At 48.8% G+C, this 26,372-nt stretch overlaps 1 protein-coding gene across 1 annotated transcript; it reads left to right on the top strand.

Moving 5' to 3' along the window:
• Positions 1–1,768: 1,768 nt before the first annotated feature.
• Positions 1,769–26,372, top strand: LOC133340525 (protein tyrosine phosphatase type IVA 1-like). Its single transcript, XM_061548825.1, has 6 exons — positions 1,769–1,894; positions 17,026–17,881; positions 20,270–20,362; positions 21,357–21,487; positions 22,250–22,324; positions 24,096–26,372. Exons 2-6 carry the CDS (start codon positions 17,777–17,779, stop codon positions 24,208–24,210), a joined length of 519 nt encoding a protein of 172 aa, XP_061404809.1. The 5' UTR covers positions 1,769–1,894; positions 17,026–17,776; the 3' UTR covers positions 24,211–26,372.

Raw genomic sequence — 26,372 nt, 5'->3', positions numbered from 1 at the left:
TCGAATTCACACACCTCATTCCAGTTGGACCAGTACTGGATCAGACGCCTATTTGCTGTACTGCACTGCCCTCTGCAGACACGTTCTCGCCACAGCAGGTGAGCGTCCAACACGTGCTCACGATCCATCGATTGTACTCGCGATTCATCAGGAACACACGCGTGGCAGTATGTATTGGATTGTGCGGGTAATAATCGATGTTGTTTTCGAACGGCAAATGAGCTTCGGTTTGGTGGCTGTGCTTCGAACCCGGCCACTTCATTTCGGTTCCTGGTCACACGGCCAACATCAGTGGAGTGAAATTGAGATCGGTCCTGGGTGTTTCACCGACATGCATTGATCAGGTGGTGAAGTAATCTAGCAGTGGATCGACAAAGAGCTGTGGCGATATATTTAATTCTAGATTTGAAGCTTTTGTGACTGCAAGGATTTTTATTTTATTTTTTATTAATTTTAATTTTTTACCTACGTGAGTTTACCGAAAAAACCTAGGAATATGTATACATATCCTTGATGCGGGTTTCAGTTTTCTGTATTTACGTTTGTAGGTGTTGTGGTTTAAGTAAAAAAAATATCGGCAGCCTAAGCAAGGTATTTCACGAAAATATATTTTTAGCTCATCGGATTTCTCCAATATGAATATTCTGATTCTGGATAGGGGGGCCGCTATGCGCAAAAGATAGGTGTGGCCACGAGAGGGTATTCCAACAAAATCCGTACTATACTCTTAGTTTTTTTCGGTAAAGTCACGTAGATAAAAAAATGAAATTAGAAATTAATAAAAATAAAACAATAAAAATCACGATTTGCAGCAAATCTGGCTGTGACGGTCCCTCCCACCTGATGACGGAGACTTGTGTTGCCTCCGAAACGTAGTGATTTTTATTGTTTTATTTTTTATTCATTTTAATTTCATTTTTTTACCTACGTGACTTTACCGAAAGAACTAAGAGTATGAATCCTTGCAGTCACGAAAGCTTCAAATCTAGAAAAAAATCCGTACTCCCCTATTCACCAACCAGCTTTGACCAGCTTGAGTATGGCCATATATACCTCACGGCGTGTAAAACGTAGGGAGGACTAAACAGCGGTCGATTATTTTTAAGTGAAATATTTCCCGGTGGCTTTCCAACATCTCCCCCCACCACCACCACCACCGCCACCGCCACATCGGGCGGGGAGAATATTTTCCACTTCCGGCTGATACGGTTTAGAATTTTCTTTGCCCACACTGCGTGCTTCAGCAACCCACCAACCCCACAAGATCAAGATCAACGTGGGAGCTTCCAGACCGCCCGTGCCCACTTCCACCCACATGCTTCCTACATCCGGTTACTCACACCCACCTGCACGTGTTTCCGGTTTTTAAACCCCCCCCCCTTCTCTGTGACGTCATTTCCGAATCCGGTCTGTCGATCTCTCGCACCGCCCCCACTCTCTCGCACAGCACGCGACTTCCGGTTCCGGTATTTGTTCGGTTTTTTTTTTTGCCCCTCCCACTACCGGCATGCGAACTTCCGGATCCGGTACTGGATATATCTCTGGGGGGGGAGCTTTTTCGCTAATAGAATTCCTACGATCTAAATAAAGACTCCGATCGGCGTGCGGCCGAGCGCTATGGAGATTCCTCCAGTCAGTACAAATAAATAATTCTGTTTCATACACATACGTGGTTACGCAACTTCCGGTTCCGGTATTTGTTCCTATTGCCCGCCCTCCGCTCGACCAACCACCGGCACGCGACTTCCGGTTCCGGTGGGGGGTGTGACGCAATCGCCGTGGCCCCGCCCCCTCGCCCCCTCCTCCTTCCTCTCTCTCCCTCCTCCGTTGTCGCCGCCGCCGCCCCGCTCTCCGTCCGCCCGCCTGGACGTCTTCAATGAATAAGCTCATTGCCGTGAGTGATTCTCCTCACAACAAACACCACCACCGACAAAGACGACGGCGACGGCACATCATCATCATCAGACACAACATTGTTTCACCGCATCTACGACACCCCACCCACCCTACCACCCACCGGCCCACCCGGTCAACCCACAAGCCCAACACTGTCGGCTTCAAGGCGGCGTGGGGCAGGCGGGCAGGCGGGCTACTCTGCTAGGCCCCGGGGTCACGCAGTCTCGTACGGTGTGTGCGGTGTGTGTGTGGGCGGCCTTGCAAGAGATTCGTACGTGAGAAGTTTACATGTAGAGTATTCTTAAACAGGATTTGGGTCGGGATGTGTGTGTGTGCGCGCGTGTATCTGTTGTTGTCAATTCTCACTGCCGGGCGAGGGCCGCGCGGGTTTCCATTGTCCATACTTCACCGCGCCGGTTCACGTGGTTTTGAGCTGTGGTGGTATTGGTGGTATTGGTGGTGTTGGTGGTGGTGGGGTTTGACGTAGTCGTTCTAGCACAGCAGCGGGGTTTGCTCTACTGCCATTGCCCTCTGCAAGCTCGCCTCTAACGCGTGTTGTAGAGCGTGGCGGTGATCTCCCTTCAGAATTACGTGGCCAGGCACAGGGCTGCTTGGCTTTCCGCGTCTGTCGAGATGAAGCAAATGTGGTCACTGCAGTTCTGCGCTGCGATGGTGCTGTGCTGTGATGCTCAGCTGTGCGGGGGTTGTGTTTTGTGTGTCCTGAATAGTGATGGTGTACGGGACATGCTTATGTAACACGAGCATTAAACACGAGCCCACGTTCTGAATTCACAGCATAGCACTTACGCGATCCTGACACGGGACACGAGCCCTGACACGAACCCCCCACTGGTTGTTAACACAAACACCAGGCCCTACCCATAACACTCGCCCTAACACTAAACCTAGCCCCACCAACACTTGTCATTGACGCCAGTACTTGCTAGCCCTATCTGTGACAGAACCACTAGCCCCCAACCTTGACACAGTAACACGAGTTAAGAAGACCTTGTCTGTAACACCAGCCGTGACGGCGACACAAATGCTGACACGAACAGCAGATGACAGACACACTTCTGCCATTTGCTGTTGCTAATCCCCATACGCTAGCATTACTGCTACTTAAAAGCCTAATGCACCAGCCGTAACACCCACACCACAATGATAATTACTATACGGTTATGAAGATGTGTTAATCAAAGTGACCGCCGTTCACTTTTTAATAGACCCAAGGTCGTCATCGTAAGTGCCTTTTGATTCCACCACAACCTCACTAACCGCAGCTTCCTTCACCCTGCAAGATCCACACACGTCCTTCAAGGACCACTCAAACTCATCATCACCACCACCACCATCTATCTGCTTTGTATCCCCCATTGTTACACAGTTGACAAGTTTAAAAGGCTGTTCTTACAGTCTCATCATCATCACCATCACCACTTCCTTGGATTTAGTTACTCCCTTTGAGACACATAATAGATGTCCATCAGGGACCGCTCTTACATTCCCATCACGTTCGGTTGGCTACGTACGGTGCAAAGAAGATCAACATACAAACGTTCTCATCATCATCGCCCTCCATCATCTGGCATCAAGTCTGGTCCCATATTGGAATCGACATGTTCTTTAAGGGAGGGGGGGGGGGGTACTCTTAATCTCATCATCCCAACCATCAGCCTATGGGGAGGGGAAGGGTGTTAGTAGTGGTGGTGGTGAATCCTTAAACATTCCTGAGATGCGTGGCGGCTAGCAACGAGGGGGTGGTTATCTCTGCACTTAATTGCACCTCTCCCCCCCGCGGCGGCATAGACCTGGGCCACGGCGTGGTGAGTTTGGGACACCTGTAACTAAGCGTGCCCCACCACGCTCGTGCATCATCAGCGCGCGGACTGTGCACACACACACACGCACACGTCTTCTTCTTCACAGCAGGCTCTTCCTCAGCCCTGCCGGTCGTTTGTGTTATTCTTACCCCCCCCCCCAACCCAACCACTGCTGGATCAGTGCTGGGTTGCTGAAGGCGATGGAGGTGCGGCAGGGGAAGCATTTAACCACCGCGCAGTATCGAGACAACAGTGGATTGATTTCGTTGCGCCGCCTTTCTGCTGTCGCCACCACCCCCCTCCACCATACCGCGATGGTAGCAATCCTGGCAGCCTTGCGGGGGCGACGTGGTTGGTGTGGGGTGGCTTCGTATTTCAGATGGGTCTCCCACAACACAATTTTCGACTCTTTAAATAGCTCGGTGTGATACACTTTTTTTGCTTTAATCCGATGTTCCCCAAACACCTGTTGGCCAGGATTTATGACTTGAGAAACACAAGAGGGAAGATATTTGTTCCTGCTCTGGCATTGCACAGTTCGTGTATGTGCGTGTGTCGAACTTTTTTCGCACCGTACGTTGCCATCCGTGCTTGCGCTGCTGCCAAGCCTTGAGCATTAACGTGTAGCAGCTATGATCTGTCCGCTGCTGGATGAACGCCTCCCCCCGCAAGCTATCGCCGTCATCCCTAATAGTTGCACGTATCGGTTCCGGTGACTGGACCGAGGCGGTCATCTCGCCACGCTTAAGAAACCCGGTATAACCACGGGGGGCTGAAACCCGGACTCTAACTCAGGATGTTTAACTTACTTGGCACCGTACGTAACCAACCGTGCTAATCGGAGGTGCGGAGGAAAGGACAACAAACTAAACTAAAAAATCGGTCCGAAAGAAATTGGTTTTCAATCTCGATTTAACGCTGAGCAGTGCAAATTTAGTTTTCGCGATGATAAATAATTCAAATTTCCCCATTCTTTTTCTCGCCTGTGTGCCGCAAAATTTGATTCTTATATTTGTTCTGTTCATAATGAGAGGGCCCCTTTACATTCCAGTTCCATCTCTTGTTTTTTTTTCATTTCTGGTTCGCTTTCTCATTGACACAACTTGTTCTAGTTCCACTTGTTCAGAAATGTGTTGGATGTTTATTGTGAGACAAACACTTTAAGTTATGTATATTTCTAAGTACCGTATGTGAAATCAATAGATGCATAGTTGTTTGACGTTCTGCGTAACAGTGCAGGTCAACTCGACTGTGCCACACCATTCTCACCAACATTCGAGTTCCGTTATTGTTTACAGAGGATGAAAGTCCACTTACACAGCTCTATTATAATTCTGCAAAAAAATCATGTCACCCTCACTCTAGTTCCTGCTCACAAAATCCGTAACGTTCAGTACCTGTTCCCGTTCGCCAATAACACCGCCGCCGCCAACCGACAAGTCGGTTACAGAAAACGAGTGGCTCCACGCCAGGGACAAAACTGCGTACTTGGAAGAGGTGCGCAACGTGACACCCTTTGCTAATGTGAGTAACACATCGCCACCCCTCCCAGCCACTGCAGTTCGTGAGCCGCCGTGTTTTTGGACCGATGTTCATCGTCCGGAATTTATTCTTTGCTGTGGTGAATGTAGTGTCCCTCCATCGCGCTGTTGTTGTGCGATGATCCATTACGTTCCTGCACACGTAGCTGATCTCATCCCTCCATCTCTGCGATGGATGCACCCTGGGTCTCTGACCTTTGAGCCACTTGGCCACCTCCACATTCTACCTTTCCAGATTGAGGTTTGTTTCGAGGTCGCTTTGCCGCTTGGGCTGCCGGAATATTCGGCTTGGCCGGTGCAGAAACATCTCGCTGAGTTGCGTCACAAGTTTGTAATTTCACGCTGGCAATAAAGTCTCCCTCAAGCAGCGATTCGGTGAGGTGTCACCATTTGGGGTCATGATTCAGTTCAACAGTTGATTCTCGTGACCCACCCCACGCGGCGACTCGTGGCCATGGTAAAGGAATCGATTGTTAAATCGATTCGTGACCCTGAATTGCGACATTTCATCGGGGTGAATAGTTACACATCTGGACAGTCAAATTTGGGTCGTAGTTGTCGCAAAGTCATCAATGGGCTGTTTCGAATGGTCCTCTAGATGGCGTGATACGTACGTATGTATGTTGAACTTCTTTTTCACTGTACGTAGCCAACCGTGCTAATCGGAGGTGCGGGGCAAGGACAACAAACTAAACAGAAAGAAGTTCTTCAGAAATTAGTTTTCAATCTATTTTTAAAAGTGCGTAGTTCCAGTAGCTTCCTAATAAGATGCATCACTCCTAGCCAGGCCTCTTGGATAGTAATTTTCCACATCGAGCGCAGAACAGACTTGGGGGTCAGTTATAATCATCAGTGGCCGCCGCGGTGGCTAGGAGATGTTAATCACCTCACTTGGTATACAGGAGGTCGTGGATTCAATATCGGCCCTGACACCTGTTGCATATTTGGAGTTTGCATGCTCTCGCCCGTGGTTGCATGGATTTTTCTCCGGGCCCTCCGGTTTTTCCCTCCAATTGTAGAATCGTTCGTTGAGAGTATTTGGCTGCAACAAATGTGCACGTTATCAGCCACTTTGATGATCTATCATTTGTGGCCAGATTGCTTGTGAAAAATAATTATGTAGCTCAGTGGGCCATACCTAGTAAAAATAAAAATAAATACTTAAAATAGTTTCTATTATGATTACAATGACAGCAGCATCATTAGCCACAATCACAATTAATATTCTGTTTCAAATTCCTTACGAAAGACACATCTACAGGTCTACTCTGCTTAGCTCCAGATTTGACAGTGGCTGTAACAGGTGCTGTGGCTGGCAGCTGCTAGCAAGACACGTCTCCACGGTTCTAGAGTCCTGTTTACTCATCGCTGGGTAGCGAATGGCAGGAGATGGGGAGGAGGAGGAGGGGGTGTGTTAATATCTTTAACTCTTTCCTTATAAGGTTCAGAGCATTTGTGTCTTTCTTGTTTTTGTCTGGCTGTGTGTAAGTGGGGGTGGACACGATAACTCACAAAGATGGTCCAATGTGAACCAAATTGTAGTATAAAGTTATGTTGCTATGAGGGACTCATGTTGATTACTGGCCATGCTGGTCCAAGGGGTTATTGTCCAATACTTGGAGACGAAAACCGGAAGTAAAAATTAATTTACAAATAATGCATGCAAATGAGTTTTGCTCTGACAGCTTCAACATCAGAAATATGGAAATGAAATTGGCCGATTCCCTTGAAAAAATATGGCAACGTGTTTTGCCCTTCCAGCTTACCCGTCTGCTTCCATACAGCTAATGAAATGTTTTCAGGTACAAACGATTGTTGGAAAGCATTACATGAGCCACGTTTATCCACGAGTATTCCTAACATGTTTTACTTTGTGAGTCTGTGGGTCTGAACGTCTGTGTGGGTCTTAATCTAAGTCTTTAGTGTTCAGCGTAAGTCTATGGGGGTCTGTACATTAAGTTCACTTGCTTGCTTGCGCGCTTACGACCGTGCAAATCTTTCGGTCGTTTTTTAACCCACTTCCCGTGATCCAATCAAGCTGACAATGTATTTTCGGGAATTTTTTTTCTTCCAAAATTTTACACTTTTTAGGAATTTTTTTTTAGATTTAATTACCAATTGTATAATGGTGGCAGGCAATCATCTGATCCATAGGTGGCAGCCATCTCAAGCCAGAGGACGAGAGGACTCTGGCCGCCACGCATATAAAGGATTTATAGTGAAAAACTTTGTTTTTACGGGTTAATTTTTTCGTAACTAGGCTGACACCATCAACTCACTATACTTGGGAACACGGTTTAATCAAGAGATTGGGTGACTGCGACATGATTCGACCCCACGGTCTTAGTGGTGTTTGCCCCGAGCACTCCGATCTGCGAGCCACTCAGCCTCCTCCCTCGTTTGCTTCACACCTGACTTGAGCGGTAACGTTGGAGTCTGATAAAGCGTTGCTGTACCTCGTCCAATTTTGGCTGCGGTTAACGCGTCGAAAGATCGCAAAGCAACGCATGGGAAACGTTCCCAACAGCTTGAACGCCTCCCCCCGCAAGCTATCGCCGTCGGCCCTCACGGTGGCACGTATCTGTTCCGGTGACTGGACTGATGCCGTCAACTCGCCACGCTTGAGAAACCCGGTTTAACCAAAGGCGGCTGAAACACGGACTCTAACTCAGGATGTGTGTATGTTGAACCTCTGTGGCACCGTACGTAGCCAACCGTGCTAATCGGAGGTGCGGAGGAAGGATAACAAACGTAACACAAAAAGCAGTTTTAAAGAGTTTTCAATCTAGATTTAAAAGTGCATTGCTCCAGTGGCTTCCTAATATCGGAAGGAGGAGCATTCCAGACGGCCGCAGGAGCGCATCCGAAAGCGCGCGATGCGCTGACCGTCATTGTTGTAGCAAAAAAGCCGCCGCTGCGAGGATGATTTCACGTGACGATGTTTTTTGTTAAAGGGTCTCAACGGTGCTAGCTGGCCACTGTGGCCTCTAAGCCAGTTGGCCACCACGACAAATTCTCGCGGTTAAAGTTCCATGGAGACGGTGGTGCTTATTTTGGTGGAGGTGGCACAAGTGGTGTGGTGGTTTAGTTGTTTGTTTTAGTAAACTTTATTGGGGGCGGTAAAGGTTGCTTAATTGTTTGCGTCGTTAGTCGAACGGGTAGTCATTTTAATAGCGGTAGACGTTTTGATGAAGGTGGTTTTCACGGGGGTAAAGGTGGTGTTTTTTTAGGCATTGAAGGTGGTAGCGGCAGTAAATGTGGTTTTAGTGGCGTTATGTATAGTACAGGTGGTCATGGATATACCGTCGGTCGTGGTGTAATATTAGTGCTGGTGATGAAGGAAAAGGTGGTTGTGATGGTAATTTTCCCAGACTTGTACTCGTGAACAATGGTGATGAAGCTGTTCTGAGTCTACCCCCAACCAGGATCGCAACTGACAACCTACTGACTGCGAGCTCTGCACACCGATCCCAGCGACGACAGCTTCAGTTAGCGACGGTGTTCTCCCTTTTTCATAACCAGTGCTGCTTCTGTAAATGCCTAACTGTTTAAATCATTAAGAGAATCCTCTGCTCTGACAGTAGCGTCGCTTCTGTTAAAAAAAATCGAACATCCCACTCACCCCCACGCGCCCATCGCCCTGCGGTCAGCACGCCAGCCTCCCCGAACCACTCGGCTGAGAAAGACACAGGTTCGACTCCTGCATAGGCCGACCCCAGGTGCTTATTTGGCTTCGTGGTCACAGATCCCGAATCGTAATTAATATTGTAATGACATTTGACCAAATCGTTCTAAATGCATCACATCTCGTTTTCAGGTCTCAGATGCTAATCAGGGTTTTAGCCTTGTGGACGGGATACCGTCAGATTTCTGTTTTTCGTCTTCATCTTTGGCCGTCGTTCCTTTCCAGCGATGTCCCTGCCCAAGTCCACTCGTTTCTCTCTGCAGCCAACGTCGTGCCTCTAACACGCGTGCAATTACATAATCGAAGTGGTTATTCTAAGCGTTCGCTCTCTCCACGCCTCTCTGTGTGCACCTGCTTACTTATTGTTTCTGATCGGTATGTCGTAGCGAGGAGAATATCATTTGCCGATTCAAACCACGTTGTTCTCCGGCAACATCGCCACCGCTGTTTTCATTTCACGAACCGTCTCAGATGTTGCTGACGTCACAGTGGTGATAACAAATCGACCAATTGCGCGCCGTGAACTACAGCGAACGTTCAATGAACCCTAATGTTCAGGGCACCAGAGTTGAGCTCGTGGTCAATACGAGCGAAACACACAGGTCTCGTGCGAGTTTGCGAAACAATTGGGAGACATCCAGTTGGAAGGGTCGTCACTGGGAAATCAAAGCAGAGAGGCGTGTGTGTACCCAGGGCAACCTATTGAAGGCAGACCCCAGGACATGAAGAAAATAAACAGACTGCATGAGAGCAGTGCTTTTGGCAAACCGATTTGAATACTGAATCGGTGTGAGAATATTTATACCGGAGGAATGTTTATGAGCCCACGAAGCTGCTGTTCACCGACTCTAGACATGGGCCGACTCATCTTCTTGGTTCTTTCGGTAAAGTCACGTAGAATGGAAATAATAAAATAATAAAAATAAAACATAATAAAATAATTCTCATGACGTTTCGGCCACAACGCAAGCAGCCGTCCTCAGGTGAAGACCAGGTCTGTCGAGAAGACAGAGTCTGAAATTCAGACTGAAGACGGCTGCTTGCGTTGTGGCCGAAACGTCGTGAGAATTATTTTATTATGTATTATTTTTATTATTTTATTATTTCCATTCTACGTGACTTTACTGAAAGAACCAAGAAGATGAATCCCTGCAGTCACGAAAGCTTTAAATCGAAATTGAGTCGGGGGTTATTTGTCCGTGAGGAAGGCTCGGCTTCTGAAACAATCACAAGACACACTTCCTTGCCCCTCGTTGACAGAAAGACATTTTGTTTAACGCTGTCCAACACAAGTTAAAAGCAGGAGTGCATTAACTTGTTCCTCTGTAACAGTGGTTGGGGGTGGCGTGGTGGGGTGGTCACAACAACTCAGGTAATCATGAGCCAAGGTGAACAATGCCTCCATATGAAGTCGTGTTGCAAATCGGGACTTGTCTGATAGAAAATTGGTCAAATTGATTCAAAGGCTTGTTGCCCGAAGTTTGGCGATAAAACCAGCGCTAAAATTACTATCCTTGCCCCAGCGGGGGCGATGACGTCATTGCGTGCGATGTCATTCGGCGATATCACCGCATGACGTCATCCCATTGTTTCGTTGTTCGCTTCTTCTCGCCCCCCTCTGCGCTCACAGTCCCAGCTGTCTGTCTCTCTCCGTTCCCCCTCCTCCTTGTGCCCAATCACGATCCCCTTCTTTCTCGCTTGTGGCCCCCTTCCACTCGAACAAACTGCCCTTACGTGTCAAACAATCGGCCTCACTGGTATATTTTTCGTTCTTCCCTTAAAATACTCACTGATTTTCCCGTTGCCTAGCCAAACCCCCTTCCCCATCACTAACTCCATCCCTCTTCCCAACTCCCCTTCCCCATCCATCGCACTCGCTCATCATTAACGCAACCCATTGTCACTTTCATCGTCGCTTATTTCACGCATCTTCATACTCATCATGCACTACCGTCCTTCGAATCAACCCATCTCATCACACTATTCTGCTGTACGATTAGTTAATTCTCTGTTCAGCTTCTCAGTCAAGGCTGCTATATGAATTAAAATAAGATTATTATCGCCAAGTAAATGCTTCCGCTCAGAAACGCCAATCCACATGTGCGTGCGCTTTTCTTACTCGTTCTCGTTAAGGGCAGTACGGCAAGCGGGATCGTGAACCCATTTGTGTGGCTTGCTGAACGTCTGTTTGTTCACTCCCTTCTCTTGTGTATGGGTTTTCTCCGGCATCTTTGCCCCCCTTGTTTTAAAACACTCCACTGGCCCAACCTTGTCGATTCCAGCACCTGCGTGAATATAGAGCCCTGAGATTCCGAGGGAGGGTTTCTTGCGTAAATTAAAGACACACGTGTCCAATGTTTAACCAGGTCGTCGTCGCCGCTGTTAATTAACGCGCCACGCAGCACCCGTTCGACTTTGCACGGTTGTTGTTGTTCTGCAACAGCAGTGTGTATGATTGATGGGACTTGACTGACACACATTCCATCGTCATCGCCAGCCGTGCTTTATCCACTACTGCATGAGAAAGGCCTCCCGCTGTCCGGCATCACCATCGTCTCACAAATCTTTGCACACGAGACGAGTGCAATGCTGCATCTCCCGTAGCCACGGGTGTCCGCTTGGCGTGTTCCCTGCGCTATATTGGGTGAGAACAAGGGTTCTGTATTTGGATGAGACGGGATTTTTCTGTACCGTTTGGATCACTGAACAGCAATTCTTGCCACGTATCCCCACACCTCAACATGGTGTGTGGGGGGCCCCACTCAGGGTGTCGCAGCTTTAAAAACGAATAGTACCTGTTGCGTTCGCTGGTCTTTTTTTATTTTACCAGGTTAGGCCCACTGAGCAATATAGTTCTTTTCCAGAAGCGACCTGGCCACAAATGATAGCGTCAACGAAGTGGCTTGTGTGGAAATCTACAGCAGCCAATTACTCTAAACGCATGTTGATTCTAAATGTGGAGGGAAAAACCTGAGGACCCGGGGAAAAATAAAAACGCGACCACGCGGAGAGAGAAACACAAACTCCCAAGACAAGGGTGGGCACGGTGATTGCCACAACCACCTTGCATGCGTGTCATCAAAAGTCGGTGATTTCCTCCTCTAATGAGCATTGAGAAGGTGCCTATTTACAGCCCCTGGGCCAATGGTGTCAATTCCACATTCATAGGGCAGGGGCAAGTCTATTCATCGCTGCAATGCTCATTTTACCGCCCCCACCGAAAAGGGCCACCTCCACACCCAACCAGGATTTGAACTCGGCAACCTCCCGATGGCGAGCTGCTTGCTCTCATGCATTGAGATTATTTAGATTATTTTGTCGTTATAAATTTCCACATGATGAGCCGCTTTATTGAGCTATCATTTGTGGCCAAGTCGCTTCTGAAAAATAAGTGGATACCTCAGTGGGCTTTACCTGGTAAGATAAATATAATTTTGTTTAATTTGTATATATTTTTTAATTACACGTTTACCTTTCCTATAATTTTCACTCCTTTCTTGTGTTTGTACTGTTTGTTGTAAAGTTCTGACCCTCCCCCCACTGGACATCGACGAAGTAGCTCATCGGATTCCTCCAGTATAAATGAATATTCTGATTCTGTGTGTTGTGCCGGTCCTAATAGGCGCTCGCCAACAGTACTTGGCTCAACGCTCAATACATTTGTACCTGGGCTGCTGGTGTGTGTTTCTCTGTAATGGGCTCCTATCGATAGCTCTGTTCGTGTTGAGTGTAGCAGAGCGTTTGAATTACGCTCGCGTTGCGGAGTCGTCTTTTCCTGTGAAGTTCCCTCCCCAAATCTTATCTCGGTTGCGCCATCGGCATCGCACGATGGGGACGAGGAACGAATTTGGAAATCTCGTGGAGCATTGCATCATCCCCGTGTTAAGGAATCGCCTGCAGAAGCATATCACAGAACTACGTCTGCAGAGAAATGTTCATCTCATCTTCTTGGCTCTTTCGGTTAAAGTGACGTAGAAAGGGAAATAATAAAATAATAAAAATAAAACATTCTCACGACGTTTCGGCCACAACGCAAGCAGCCGTCCTCAGGTGAAGAACAGGGCTGTCGGAAAGACAGCGTCTGAATGGCTTTCCGACAGACCTGTTCTTCACCTGAGGACGGCTGCTTGCGTTGTGGCCGAAACGTCGCGAGAATTGTATTTTATAATGTTTTATTTTTATTATTTTATTATTTCCCTTCTACGTAACTTTAACCGAAAGAACCAAGAAGATGAATCCCTGCAGTCACGAAAGCTTTAAATGTTCATCTCATATTGATTTATTTATTTGGAGCTGGAATTTAGCCTGAATGTGTCAGGTGGGTACAGGTGTTTGTGTAAAGTTTTAGGGAAGTGTTCACACTTCGCAACGAGAGAGGGCGTGATTGTGGCCGAGTATGGTCATGCCGCTTCCACTCCACTCATTAAATAACACTGGTCAACACACTTTTGTCTGGCATAAGGTATTCCAACTGTCTTAAGGTAATTTTGGGGTGCTGATTCCAAATCCGGCATCAGTTTTTTTCTATCACATTTTTTGAGATATCAAATATTGCATTTTCAATAAAAACTGCAGAAGAAAAATATTAAATAAATGTGGATATCTACATAAAATGATATTATAAACACACTATCCTAAAATACAGCACCATATTTTAACACTAAAGCAGCCACTGACTCGCAACAACTTGCAATCATAAGTGACAGAGTTAATTTCGGGTAAAATCAATGAAAATGGGGTTTGCCGATAGCATAAAAATGAGATGTGATAGAGCAAATCTGAGATCAGATTTGGAATCGGCACCCTGAAATTAGTCTAAAACAGCTGCAAACGTCCAGGCCAGAAATTTTTTTTTTTTTTTTGACCAGTGTAATAGAAAGATAATGTCGCTTGACTTAACCAATGTTTTATTTCAGGTGGTAAGGCCCACTGAGTTATCTAGCTCTTTTCTCGGAAACGACCTGGCTATCACAAGTGATAGCTCAACAAAGTGGCTTATCGCGTGTACATTTGTAGCAGCCAAATTGCTCTAAAACACATGTTTCTAAATGTGGAGGCAGAAAAAAATCTCCACGACCACGGGAACAACATGCAAACTCCAAACATGCAACACGCGTCAGGGTCGGGATTAAACCTACCGCCTCCTGCATACCAGGCAAGGGAGTTAACTTTTCGCGACCGCGGCGCCCCTGTTTCAGAGTTTAGACCTCTGCTGCTGCCAAACAGAAGCTGGTGATGTGAACACCGATCAGGTGGGTAAAAGAAACTCGCCGAGCCCTCCGCACAACTGCCCGATAACTCACGGCTGAGGTCGGCAACATTAGATGGCACGCGCGAGGTGATGCTTAAACTTATTTTTAAAGCCAATAGCTATAGTTAACTTTTTTTCCAGCCCCTACCGATTTATTGTAATGTCCTGTGTCAGCGTCACGTCACGAGACGTTTCAGCGGACATGAATCACCCTCGGGGCTGCGAGGTGGCCAGATTGCAGTACAGCAAGTGTACTTTGTGGAAACCCGTTTGTGCACATTTCTAATAATTTTCCCCCCTTTTGTGGGTGGAGTGGTGGTGTGAAGTGGTGAGCGCACAACACTTTGAACCCAGCTTGGCGTGTGGTGGGGTAAACGTGTGGGCTCTGGGACAGCCACTTAAGTGGAGGCTGCTTCCTCGAGCAGTCGCGTGGGCGAGCAATTGCAGGGCTGCACCTTTACCTTCGTCATACTTTTCTTGTCAATGTGCCACCGCAGAGAATGTCGAGTAGCAGCACATGTTACTAAAGCAAACCGCTGCAAGGCGTTACTAATACGGCGCTGGATAAGCGACATTGGGTGGAGCGTTTGGGCTGTGGTTTTAGGGCACCGCGCTATAAACCCAGCGGCCCGAGTTCAATTTCTCGTCCACGGCTGACATCGGACGCGAGTAGTATCCAGACGTGGTTTATTCGCGGTACGACTTACATCCGTCGCCAGTTGCGATCTCTCAAGAGTCTCCGACAAGGCCATCGAGAACCTCCGTTCCCCTGAATCTGACCCCCTCCCTCCCCCCCCCCGTGGGGTGCCTCAGCAGTTTCGCTTTGCTGCCAATCGATAAACGCGTTCCGCAGCCTCTTGCGTAACGCGTACCCCCACTGACGAGACGGGAGGCAGAGGAAAACACGTGCGGGCACCCGTGTTGTCCTTGCGGTGCCCTCCCTCCCTCCTCTGCCACCGCCGTGCCGTGCACCCTGGCGCTGGCTGGCGCGGATCGCTGCGGCGTTGCGCAAAAAAAAATGCGCGCGTGGCCCCGGTGTTTGCCCTCCGCGGGAACGCGGGGCGGCACAACGAGAGCCCGGGTCCAAAGGACGCTCGGGAGCGAGGAGTGGGGATCGGAGTTGGAAGCGGAGTGGGGAGCACAGTGAGGAGATGAGTGGGGAGAAGAGTGCGGAGTGGAGTTGGGAGGAGAGTGGGGGAGTGGAGCTGTGGGTGGTTGGACAGAGCAGTGTGGGGTGCGGTGATGTCTGGGCGAATTGGTGTGAATGAGCAAGCGGCTAAAGTTGATCTCAAGGTGAGTGGATTGAATGGGTAGTACCTTCACGTGAGCGGCTGGAGAGCGGGTATCACATGGTGAGTGGGTGGGTGGGTGACCAATATGGGAGTTTCAGAGTTTAGCACTAGAGTGGGCAACTTAGGCTTGCACGTTGTCCCTGTTGCGCGAGTGATTGCCCGCCCCCCCCCCCCCCGTCCACCATCACCCCCACCCCCCTTTTTGGATGATCGGGCGACTGTTGAGAATGGACCAATGACTTGAGTCAGCCGTTCTGTCCTTGCGAGTGACCGGGCGATGATCGACAAGCTCACGTCATGAGTCACTTGGTAATTTCGCTCCGGATTCCGTCAAGCGTCACCTTCACGTGCGTCCCTCCCATCGCGCAACTCGCCTCACCGGTTCTGCAAAACAATTTACAACACGACTTGGTTTAATGTGAATAAATAAATATATAGCGCCAAAATGCGAGCACATCTCAAAATGCTTTACAGAAACTCGCAGATTATTTATTTCATAGAGATTGCCCATTATAGGCAGAGGGAAATAGGAAGATCCCTATATGAGCTTTGTGGGTCTTGATGTGAGTCTATGGGTCTCTGTGACTTTGGAACGCTATCTGAATCCTTGAATTTCTGAGCAAGCTTATTAGTCTCGGTAAGTTTGTTCTAGTTGAGTGTATGGGTCTTTATGTAAGTGTATGAGTCTTGCTCTCAGTATTGGGTCTTTATGGAAATCTGTGGATTTCTTCCTCTTAATGAGTATATGGATCTGGGTGAGTGTACAAGTCTATGGGGTCTGTGTGTCACAGGGGAGTGGTGCGCTACGAATTTGATGACTTGAGTTCGATTCTCGCTCACGGCCAACACCAGTGACGATTATTTGAACCGGTCCTGGGCCTCCCCGAGGTTGACTCAGCCTCAAATGAGTACCTGGTGCGATGTGTGAATATCGCCACTCGGGAAACAAACCCGGCTCGACGTGGACCCGGCCACCCACCCCCTCATGTTCCTTTCTGGCCTTCTTAGGTGCTGACCAAATGCACTTGCCCCAATGGTTTGTTAAGGCTATAAGGGGGATCTTTGTCTTGGTTTGTGTCTGTGGGGTCTTTACCCTTCTGTGACTTACGGGGCAGTGGAAAGGGGGAGGGTTTTATACTGTAAATGTTTTATGACTTGTTTCCATTAATACATTTTTCAATAGCAATTCATTTTATTACCGTTCTGTGCATAGTTATAAAACCATCTCTCCCACAGGCCGGGTCTTGAAGCTGAACAGGGCGGATTGGGGTTACGACATGAGAGCTCTTGGTAAAATCCGTCGATCACAAAACCATCGCGTTCTAACGTCAGGCCATCAACCGTTTCTCTCTGCAGCAGGACGGCGACGATGACAATGACGACAGCGGTGGCGTGTGATAGCCCCGCCAAGCTCGACTTGTTGCATCGGCTGCAGAAGGATAGAGGTTAATGACGATGGCAACGGCTGATAAGCAGCAGGAACCCACCGCCCCCTTGCCCCCCCCACTGATTTCAGCCTGTGTCGTCTCGTCCGCAGAGGTGCCGTGGAGGTGGCGTCGCCTCGTGTATGGCCGTCCTGCGCACAAGCGACAGCGGATTCTGCCAAGCGCGGTACACGGCGCGCGCACGAGTGTGAGCAAGCAGCGCTGCCACAGACAGGGGGCCCCCGTCGGACGGAATACAACCCTCTCTCCCATCCGTCCGTCTGCCCGCCCGTCTGTCCGTCCGTCTGTCCGACAGACCGACCGACAGTCAAATTAATCCGCAGCCATCGGTCACCGTGTGCTGCCGGTACAATAAGCTAGCTCTGCACATGGGGTAAACTGAACACGGTGAGCGCCGGAGAAATAATTTTATCGAGAGAGGAGAGTTTGAGTGGGGCAGCCAGAGGGGGCCAATGAGAGAGGAGGAGGCGGCGCTGGCAGGTATCGCGTGAGCCGCCCGGGCGGCAGGAGCGAGGAATCCAACGGGAAATCTCCCCTCCCCCGTTAACCGAGCAAATTTAACAAAAAATAAACTTTCAACAAAGCTGCAAGAGACGAGAAAAAACCGAGCAACGGTGCACGTACAGTGGCCATTTTTAGTTTTCTTCTTCAAGACAAATATATACGTTAAAAAAAAAACAATCGGCCCGCGAAGAAAAAACAATTGAAATTGTAACTATTAAACAAAAAAGAAAAGCAACATTTTAAATTGAGCCGAAGTTTGTTGGAGAGGTTGGCGGGAGGAAGCAGACGGAGAAGGGGGAGAAGGGGGGTGATTTCGTACGTGCGAGCGGTGGCCGTGGAATGGCCAGGATGAATCGCCTGGCGCCCGTGGAGCTGAGCTACAAGAACATGCGCTTCCTCATCACCCACAACCCCACCAACGCCACGCTCGACAAGTTCATCGAGGTGAGGGCGAGCTGCGTGGAGCCGGGACACACGGGGCCAGCCCCTGGCGTGCCCCCTCGGTCGGAGGTTTCGATTTGAGTGAAGCACGCAACGAGCTTTTTGTGTGGGAAGAGTTGGCGAGGTTCAAATGCGGCCCGGGAAAGTTAACTCATCACAGGTCATCATTGTTGCCATCATTGTTGTCATCATTGTTGTCGTCGTCATCATCCATAGTCATTAATCATTAAAGTTATTCTATTCATTGTTATTGGCATTATCATCATCCATTATTGGCATCCGTAATCGTCATCCATCGTCGTAATCGTGGTCATTGTCGTTGTCTCCACGGTTGGCCAAGGCGGTCGTGCCACCTTGTGGGAAGACAGCAGGCGTTGTTCTGTGCATTGCCTGGCGCCCGCCATGTCAATGTGCAACTTTAGCACTGCTGGCTCATTGCCACACGTGGAAATTGGTGCCGCTCCCACGCTGCGTTTGGGCAGAGACAATTTGAGTTGTATTGTATTTCCAGATGATGCCATCAGCCCAATTGGAACATTGTATCACACCGTGCCAACCAGTCCATTAATTGAGCTTGGTATAGTTTTGTTAAACGTAACTTCTCGTCAGCTGTTTTTGTTGGGTTTACGCCTTTAAGCTTGGCTATCGAAGCCAAACTTAAAGGCAGCCAGCTGCCCTTCTGTTGCGTACGGCTCTTGACGTACCGCGGTCGGATTGTTTTTGGCGCCGAGTGATGGGAGGAGGAACAACACGTGGCTTAAGAGAACGTCTGCAAGTTAAAGAGATGTCACATGGGCCATTAAGACGAGGGAGCGGGCTTGGGCCGAACACGTCGTGACTTGACAGGATGGCGGTCGAGACTGACGATAGAATGGCAGCCAAAGGAGGGGGACGACCGCCGCCGTGGAGACGGAGCAATGAGCTCGGCTCGTGTGCCGCCGGTTGCCAGACAGATTTTTGCTTCACAGGGCCATTGGAAGGCTTTAATCCAGCAGTGGTTTGACCTTGGCTGATGATTATTAGTTGCGTGGCTCGCTGGTGCAGTGGTATCGCTCGTCCCTCACAGAAAGAAGGGGCCTGGGTTCCGAAATGTGTATGTTCTCCCTCCTGTTCTGCATGGGTTTCCTCCGGTTTCTCCACTCTCCTCCCGAAGCTGATAAAACACACACACAATGTAACAGGTATTGGGTCACAACAATAACTCAATTGGGATTACACAGCAGCAAAATTGCCCCCCTGCTGCAGAAACTTAGCAGGACCCTCCTGATAAAATAAAAAAATTTTATTATACCAGTTAATATGGCTCACTTAGCTATATAGCTCTCTTTCAGAAGCGACCTGGCCACAAATGATAGCTCAACAAAGTGGCTTGTCATGTGGAAATTAATAGTAGCCAAATACTCTAATCGCAACATTGGTTCTAAATGTGAAGGGAAAAACTGGAGGACCTGGAGAAAAATCCACACGGACCATGGGGAGAACATGCGAACTCCAAATATACAGCAGGTGTCAGTGTTGGGATAGAACCCACGACCTCCTGTATACCAGTAGAGGTCGTTAATATCTCGGCACCATGGCACCCCATTGAAGAGTCGTCTTGAGCCCAGAGGTTGCAAACGGGTTTTGATTCCTTACCCGTACCCGGCCGCACCAGGGTCGCAAACGGGTATCCGTACCCGGCCGGGTACAGGTAGCTGGGTATCGGGTAGGGTACGGGTATCGGGTACCCGGTTGCGACCTCTGCTTGAGCCTCAATGAGGCTTTCCTGGGTGTAAACCAGTGTAATCCTTCGCTCGGTGGGAGGTTTTGCTCTCTATCCTCTACTGGCCCCATCTTGCTGGAGCTTCCCTCCCACAGCCACCCTTGATGCTGTTCAAGCCCGGCCTTAAGACCTGACTTTTTAACACGTAGGCTTTCGTGACCAGCATTACGATTCAAAATAGATTTTTGGGTCTGGTCACATGAGTAAAATGCTTGTAGAAAAAAACCCCTCCTCCACCTGACGCAGCCAATTAATGAAGTTTGTTGACGACATCACACCACCTATTCAAGGCCCGAGACTGGAGGACGTTTCCACGATTCTGGAAACTGGCTGATGGTGCTGGTTGCTAATGAACATCCTAGCGTCCGCACCCCGTCGTTTAATGTTGTTGTGGATCTCTCTCCGGTGTTACCGGCGGCATGGCTAAAGCTGTCATAAATGTGGACGTTTTGTTAATCGCGTGACAACTCTAGTAATTGGCCGTGTCAAGTGGGAGGAGGGTGTATATGACACGTATTACTCACCCGGCGATCTGACCCAAATATCAATTACGAAGTGCCTGACTTGTTCTTCTGTCTTTGACTGACTGTGATAACCGTATATTCCCCCCCCCCCCCCCCCAAACACAGGAGATGAAAAGGTACCACGTGGGCACGTTGGTCCGTGTGTGCGAGCCGACGTACGACAAGACGCCCGTGGAGAATGAGGGCATCACCGTGCTGGTATGCCACGCACTCTTGGGCTTCGGCGATAGCAGTGGACGTCCCAGGGGAGGGAGGGCGGTGGGAGGCCACGATATCGATTCCCACGGTGATACGATGCGATCTCAAATTTCACGACGGGATGATTATCGCGAGATCGATTCCCACGGCGATACGATAGGATCTCAAATTTCACGACGGGATGATTATAGTGATATTGTTTCTCGCGGCGATAGGATACCATCTCGAATTTCACGGCGCGATGATCATGTCATCGCGACATCGTTTCTCAAGATTTATTCGATCCGATCAAAATTTTTACGACGCAATGATTATCACGATAACGTTTCTCACAGTGATACGATACGATGTCAAATTTCACGACACGATTATCACGGTATCGTTTCCCACGGTTAGACGATACGGTCTCAAATGTAACAACACGATTATCCTGATATCGTTTTACTACAACTCGGCAGTAGTATATCACGTCTTTGGTTTGTATTTAATCAAGTTTGTTATTTCAGAAATATTGTTCGCAGGAAATAATGATTTAAGGTTTCGACTTCATCCTTGTCTGTCTGAGAATGATGATCATGTGGCATTACCCATGTGTGTATGAAATAGATGTTAATGAGGTTATGTATCTTCTTGGTTCTTTCGGTAAAGTCACGTAGAAGGGAAATAAAATAATAATACATTTATATTTTCGTTTTATTTTTTTATTTCATTATTTCCCTTCTACGTGACTCTACCGAAAGAACCAAGAAGATGAATTCCTGCAGTCACGAAAGCTTTAAATCGAAATTTTGAGGTTATGTCTCTATGATGTTCATGGTGTTAACGTTACGTCTGTACGATGTAGACGATCAGGTGGTAGTGCTGCCCCATCTATATGCATATGATGACGATGATGAGGAGGTGGCGGTAGTGGTGCTCGTTATATCGGAATGAGATTGATGACGATGAAGTGACCGCGTTGTGACGGCTGCCCTGTGCGTGTCCGCGCGAGCAGGACTGGCAGTTTGACGACGGAGCGTCGCCCCCGGACGGGGTGGTGGACGCGTGGCTCGACCTGCTCAAGGACAAGTTTCGCGACGAGCCCGAGCGTTGTGTCGCTGTACACTGCGTGGCCGGGCTGGGCAGGTGAGCTCACGCACACCCCACGAGCAGCGTGTGCAGCGCGTGCAGCGCATGCAGCACACAGCACGCACACATACACGTGGGGGGATATGGGGATAAGGAGGGAGAAATAACTGATACATTGATATTGTTAGGTTTTTTCGGTAAAGTCACGTAGGTAAAAAATTAAAATTAATAAAAGTAAAATAAAAATAAAATAAAAATCACGACGTTTCGGAGGCAACACAAGTTTCCGTCTTCAGGTGGAACCATCACAGCACGATAGCTGTATCACTTGGAACCGTCACAGCACGATAGCTGTATCAAGTGAGAGAAATTCCAAGAAAACAGTCCTTGTCTATCTATCGTGCTGTGACGGTTCCACCTGAAGACGGAAGCTTGTGTTGCCTCCGAAACGTCGTGATTTTTATTTTACTTTTATTAATTTAATTTTTTTACCTACGTGACTTTACCGAAAAAACCTAAGAATATGAATCCTTGCAGTCGCGAAAGCTTCAAATCTAGTATTGATACATTGATATATAGAAATGGCGATACCAGGGATGTGTGGGGGGACATGGTTACAGAGGCACGGGTGGGACGTAGGGATGTGGACACAGAAATGGAGGGATATGGAGACAAGACTTGTGGAGACGCATTGACACAGGACATATGGACGTGACGTTCTGAGTGCTACGCTCTGTGGCGTACTTTATCCTGCGTTGTGCTGTATGCTGTCCTGTGTACTCAGCGTGTTGTGTGTGTACCCTGTTTCGTGCGATGCAGGGCGCCCGTCATGGTGGCCCTGGCGCTCATCGAGGGCGGCATGAAGTACGAGGATGCCGTCGAGCTCATCCGAGAGTGAGTGCCGTCGTGAGTGCCAACGAGCACTTCTTCTTGCGTACGGCTGATGTAGACGCAGAGCACCAACGGCAGTGTCACATTCAGGCGGTCAAGCCAGCAGACAAACTGCGTCATGAGTGCGAGTGCCGTCACGAGTGCCAACGAGCACGTCTTGCGTACGGCTGATGTAGACGCAGAGCACCAACGGCAGTGTCACATTCAGGCGGTCAAGCCAGCAGACAAACTGCGTCGTGAGAGCGAGTGCCGTCACGAGTGCCAACGAGCTCGTCTTCTTGCGTACGGCTGATGGAGACGCAGAGCACCAACGGCAGTGTCACATTCAGGCGGTCAAGCCAGCAGACAAACTGCGTCATGAGCAGCGGAGTGTGTGTCCCTGTAATGTCTCCTTTTGCATTTGTGGGATTGGGCATTGCATCGTTATATTTTTTTATGGTCCGTTTTGGATGACCACAATTGCACATTGGATCGTTTTTAATATTCCATTTGTGCATCAGGTATCTGCATCTGCCGTGGCTTTTTGCAGATGCGGTTTTAGGGTGGACCATGACATGAGCTTCATGGAAGAGCAAACCCAGGGCTCTTGATCTTGCACGAAGCTCATAGTCCACCCTAAACTGCATCTACACTAATGAGCCCTTTCCTAACACTAACATGCCCTAGCAAGCCCCAACGAGTCATATCGTGCCCTAACAAACACTATCGCGTGCTCATGAGCGCTAACGTGCCCTAGCAAGCCTTAAAGAGTCCTATTGTACCCTAATGGGCACACACTGGCATTAGCAAATCCCATCGCTGAGCCGCTCCACACGGGGATGGCGGTTCAATTCCCACTGCATGCCTATAGATCCAGAGCTTTGGAGGCGAGGATTGGTGGACCACAGATTTTGTTTAAACTCCTAAGTTTCCTGCTGGCCTGACATGTGGCCAGGAAGTGACGGTACAGCAAGACGATCTGTGGACCTATCGGTCTGTTTCTCTTGTACCTGTGCGGGGTTCTCGGTGCAATTTGGAGATTAGGTAAATCGATTGTTTGTTTTACATTGCGGTTAATGTAGTGGCCTCCAACTGGCTGGAAGGAGTCACATGAACCAATAATGTACCAAAAAAAAAATTGTAGCACAGCCGCTGAACACTGGCCTAAAACTGCAAGCGGCCAATAACAAACAGAACTGGTGAAGCTGTAAGAGTCACAAAATAAAAAGAGTCACAAGACATTCCTTGAATTAGAACAGTGTCTACGAAGGGATTGCACGGATTTTTACATTACGTGCAATCTGATTCGCGTATTGTTTGCTGAAGACTCGGATATTTCAATGGGTAATTCGATGCATCGTTAAGTCCTCCCCCCTCCCGCCCCCCACCCTTTTAAAATCCTTTATACTAAGTTCGCTTGCTTGCTTAGGACCGTGCAAATCTTTCGGTCGTTTTTTAACCCACTTCCCGTGATCCAATCGAGCTGACATTTTGCACACAGACTCGTTGTGCGTGACAATGCATTTTAGTGAAAAAAAAATTTCCTAAATTTTACACTGTTTAGGGAAAATTTTTTAATCTTTAATTACCAATTGTTTAATGCTACCAGACAATCATCTGACCCATAGGTGGCAGCCATCTCAAGCCAGAGGACGAGAGGACTCTAGCCGCCCCGATGCCACGCATATAAAGGATTTATAGTGAAAAACTTTGTTTTTACGGGTTATTTTTTTCTTCCCCCCACCCCACACTCCCTTCCCTCTCCGCCCTCCTGTCCTCCACCCGCACCCCTCAGGAAGCGGCGGGGAGCGATCAACACCAAGCAGCTGCTGTACCTGGAGAAGTACCGCCCCCGCATGAGGCTGCGCTTCAAGGAGACCAACAGCAAGGCCGGCTGCTGCCTGCAGTAGCCGGCACTCGGCCGCGCGGAGAAAATCTCCCGGGAGATCGGCGGAGGGCTTTGCGAAAGTTTCATGAGACCTTCGCCGCGATCGTTTGTGAGAGATCATGGGAGATCGCAGGAGGGGTTGGGTTTTTTTTGCTGCTGCTGCTGCAAAGGGTCGCGCAGAATCTCGTTGGCGACCGCAAGATTCTCGAGGAGAGAAAGATTGCGACGGATCTCGATATTTTTTCACGAGAGTTTTTCACGATCGATTGCGAAAGATCACGGGGGGAGATAGGGAAAGTTTTTTTTTTTCGAGATGTGAACGAAGGAGTTACGTGATGGTTTCGCAATTGGTCGCGAGGGATTTGCGAGAGATCCGTCAGAGATTACAATGATTTGCGAGAAATTGTGAGTTTTCCGGGAGATCTCCGCACACGCCATTGTTGCCAAACAAAGTACCTCCTCCTCCACCTCGTCCACCTCGTCCACCTCGTCCACCTCATCCACCTCATCCCCATTGAGCCAGCCGCCCCCGGTAACTGACGACCCGGCACCGCAGGAGCACAGCGATGCACATCCGTTTCTCGCTTTCTCTGCTCGTTCCTTGATTTCTCTGGACTCCTTGTTCTTAACTGTTGGCTTCTTTCCGTCTTCAGTTTCTACTTCATTCCTCCTGTGCTCTGTCACCTTGCTCTGCTGGCTACTTTCGGCCGCCTCGAACTCTGCTCAACGTCAACTCATCTCCACCTTCTCTCTCGGCCTTCTCAATCTTATCTTCTCAGATGTTTCTTTCCCTCGTTTATTCTTTTACTCGTCTTCCCTTGACTTTCTGTTCATCTTTTTCTCACGCTGGTTTCTTGTCCCCTCACCTTTCACTTTTTTCCTGCTTCTAGTCGTTCTCTTTTACATTCCCGTTTTTCCTTCTCTGTTTGCTACATCTTCATCAGTCTCTTCCATTTCTTAACTTCACAGTCTTGCTTTATCTTTTTCTTGATCTACTTCTCTCTATCTTGCCCTGAGTGTTCTCTCCCCGTGTCACTCCTCTCACTGCCTCGACTCACTCTCGTTCTAGCTCGCTCGCTCTCTTGCTCGCTCGCTCGCTCTCCATCTCTGCAATTGCTCAGTCCACACACTGCTCACACCGCCAACGTTGTTGCCAAAACAAAAATGACGAGCAGAGCTAAAATTAACATTTCATCAGTCGGAAAGCCACACACACACTCCCCCCACCCCGTCCACAAACAGCTGGTTCCGGACACTAATTGTGTACACTTACCACAAGTGAGCATGGAAGAGCTGGCCAAATACGCCCTTTGGAGCTTCCTCTAAGTGGAGACCCTTCCTGCCAGCAGTAGCGTGAGTGAGCCAAGTGCATTGTTGCATCCTTTTACCAGAGTTTTACTTTGAATCTCTTTGGGCGTCATCAGACGCCCGCACAGAATCAAGTTCGTTACCACGGAGTGGGGGCAGAAAGGCTTGAGTTAAATGGGATGACCAGAACTACACCAACAGCAGCAGCGACGTGACCTGTACAGGCATTGAAATCAATCGCTAGGCCCCAACTGTGTTATGACCAGCGAATGCGGTGCCCATGAATTTAAAAAGGAGCACACACAAAGACAAAGATCCCCCGTATAGCCTTAACAGACTGTTGGGGTAAGTGCTGTTAGCGAGCACATATGAAGGCTGGAACGGCACACTTAGGGGGTGGGTGGCTAATAAAAAGGGAGCACACACGCACAGTCCACAATTTTTTGAGCCAGTTCAGACCTCGTCCACCTTCGCCGTGAAACTTTAACCCAAAATTCAACCATTAACCCCTCCGCTGTCACCGTGTCTCTCGCTCGCCTTGACTTGATACAGCTCAGAGGAGCCTCTATTTTCAATGAATTTTTCTGTTGTACCATGTGTTGTTTCGCACGATGTCCGACGTTTTGCTTTAAGTGCTGGGAGCTCCTTGAGGAACTCCTCTGTTGAATAGTTGTCCAAGTTGCAAAGCAGCAAAGGCTACAACGGTGGCGGAGATGGAGTGAGAGAAATGACGATTCTTGAGCCACCACTACCACCACCCACACCAACCACAACTACCTACAGCACCGTCACCACTTCCACCACCTGCACCACCACGACCCCCACACACCTCAAACTTCGCCACGACGATTTGAAAAAAATCCCGCCGTTTGGTCA

This window comes from Lethenteron reissneri, chromosome 10 (assembly GCF_015708825.2).
Source record: "Lethenteron reissneri isolate LAM-NWPU_2019-01 chromosome 10, ASM1570882v1, whole genome shotgun sequence".
NCBI lineage: Eukaryota > Metazoa > Chordata > Hyperoartia > Petromyzontiformes > Petromyzontidae > Lethenteron > Lethenteron reissneri.
The sequence above is the reverse complement of the archived record's forward strand: the minus strand, read 5'-3'. Positions and strand labels throughout refer to the sequence as shown.

Coding starts and splice junctions, on each gene's coding strand:
- LOC133340525 (XM_061548825.1), top strand. CDS start 17,777: ATGGCCAGGATGAATCGCCTGGCGCCCGTGGAGCTGAGCTACAAGAAC. Junction 17,882..20,269: donor CGCTCGACAAGTTCATCGAG/GTGAGGGCGAGC, acceptor CCCCAAACACAG/GAGATGAAAAGGTACCACGT. Junction 20,363..21,356: donor ATGAGGGCATCACCGTGCTG/GTATGCCACGCA, acceptor CCGCGCGAGCAG/GACTGGCAGTTTGACGACGG.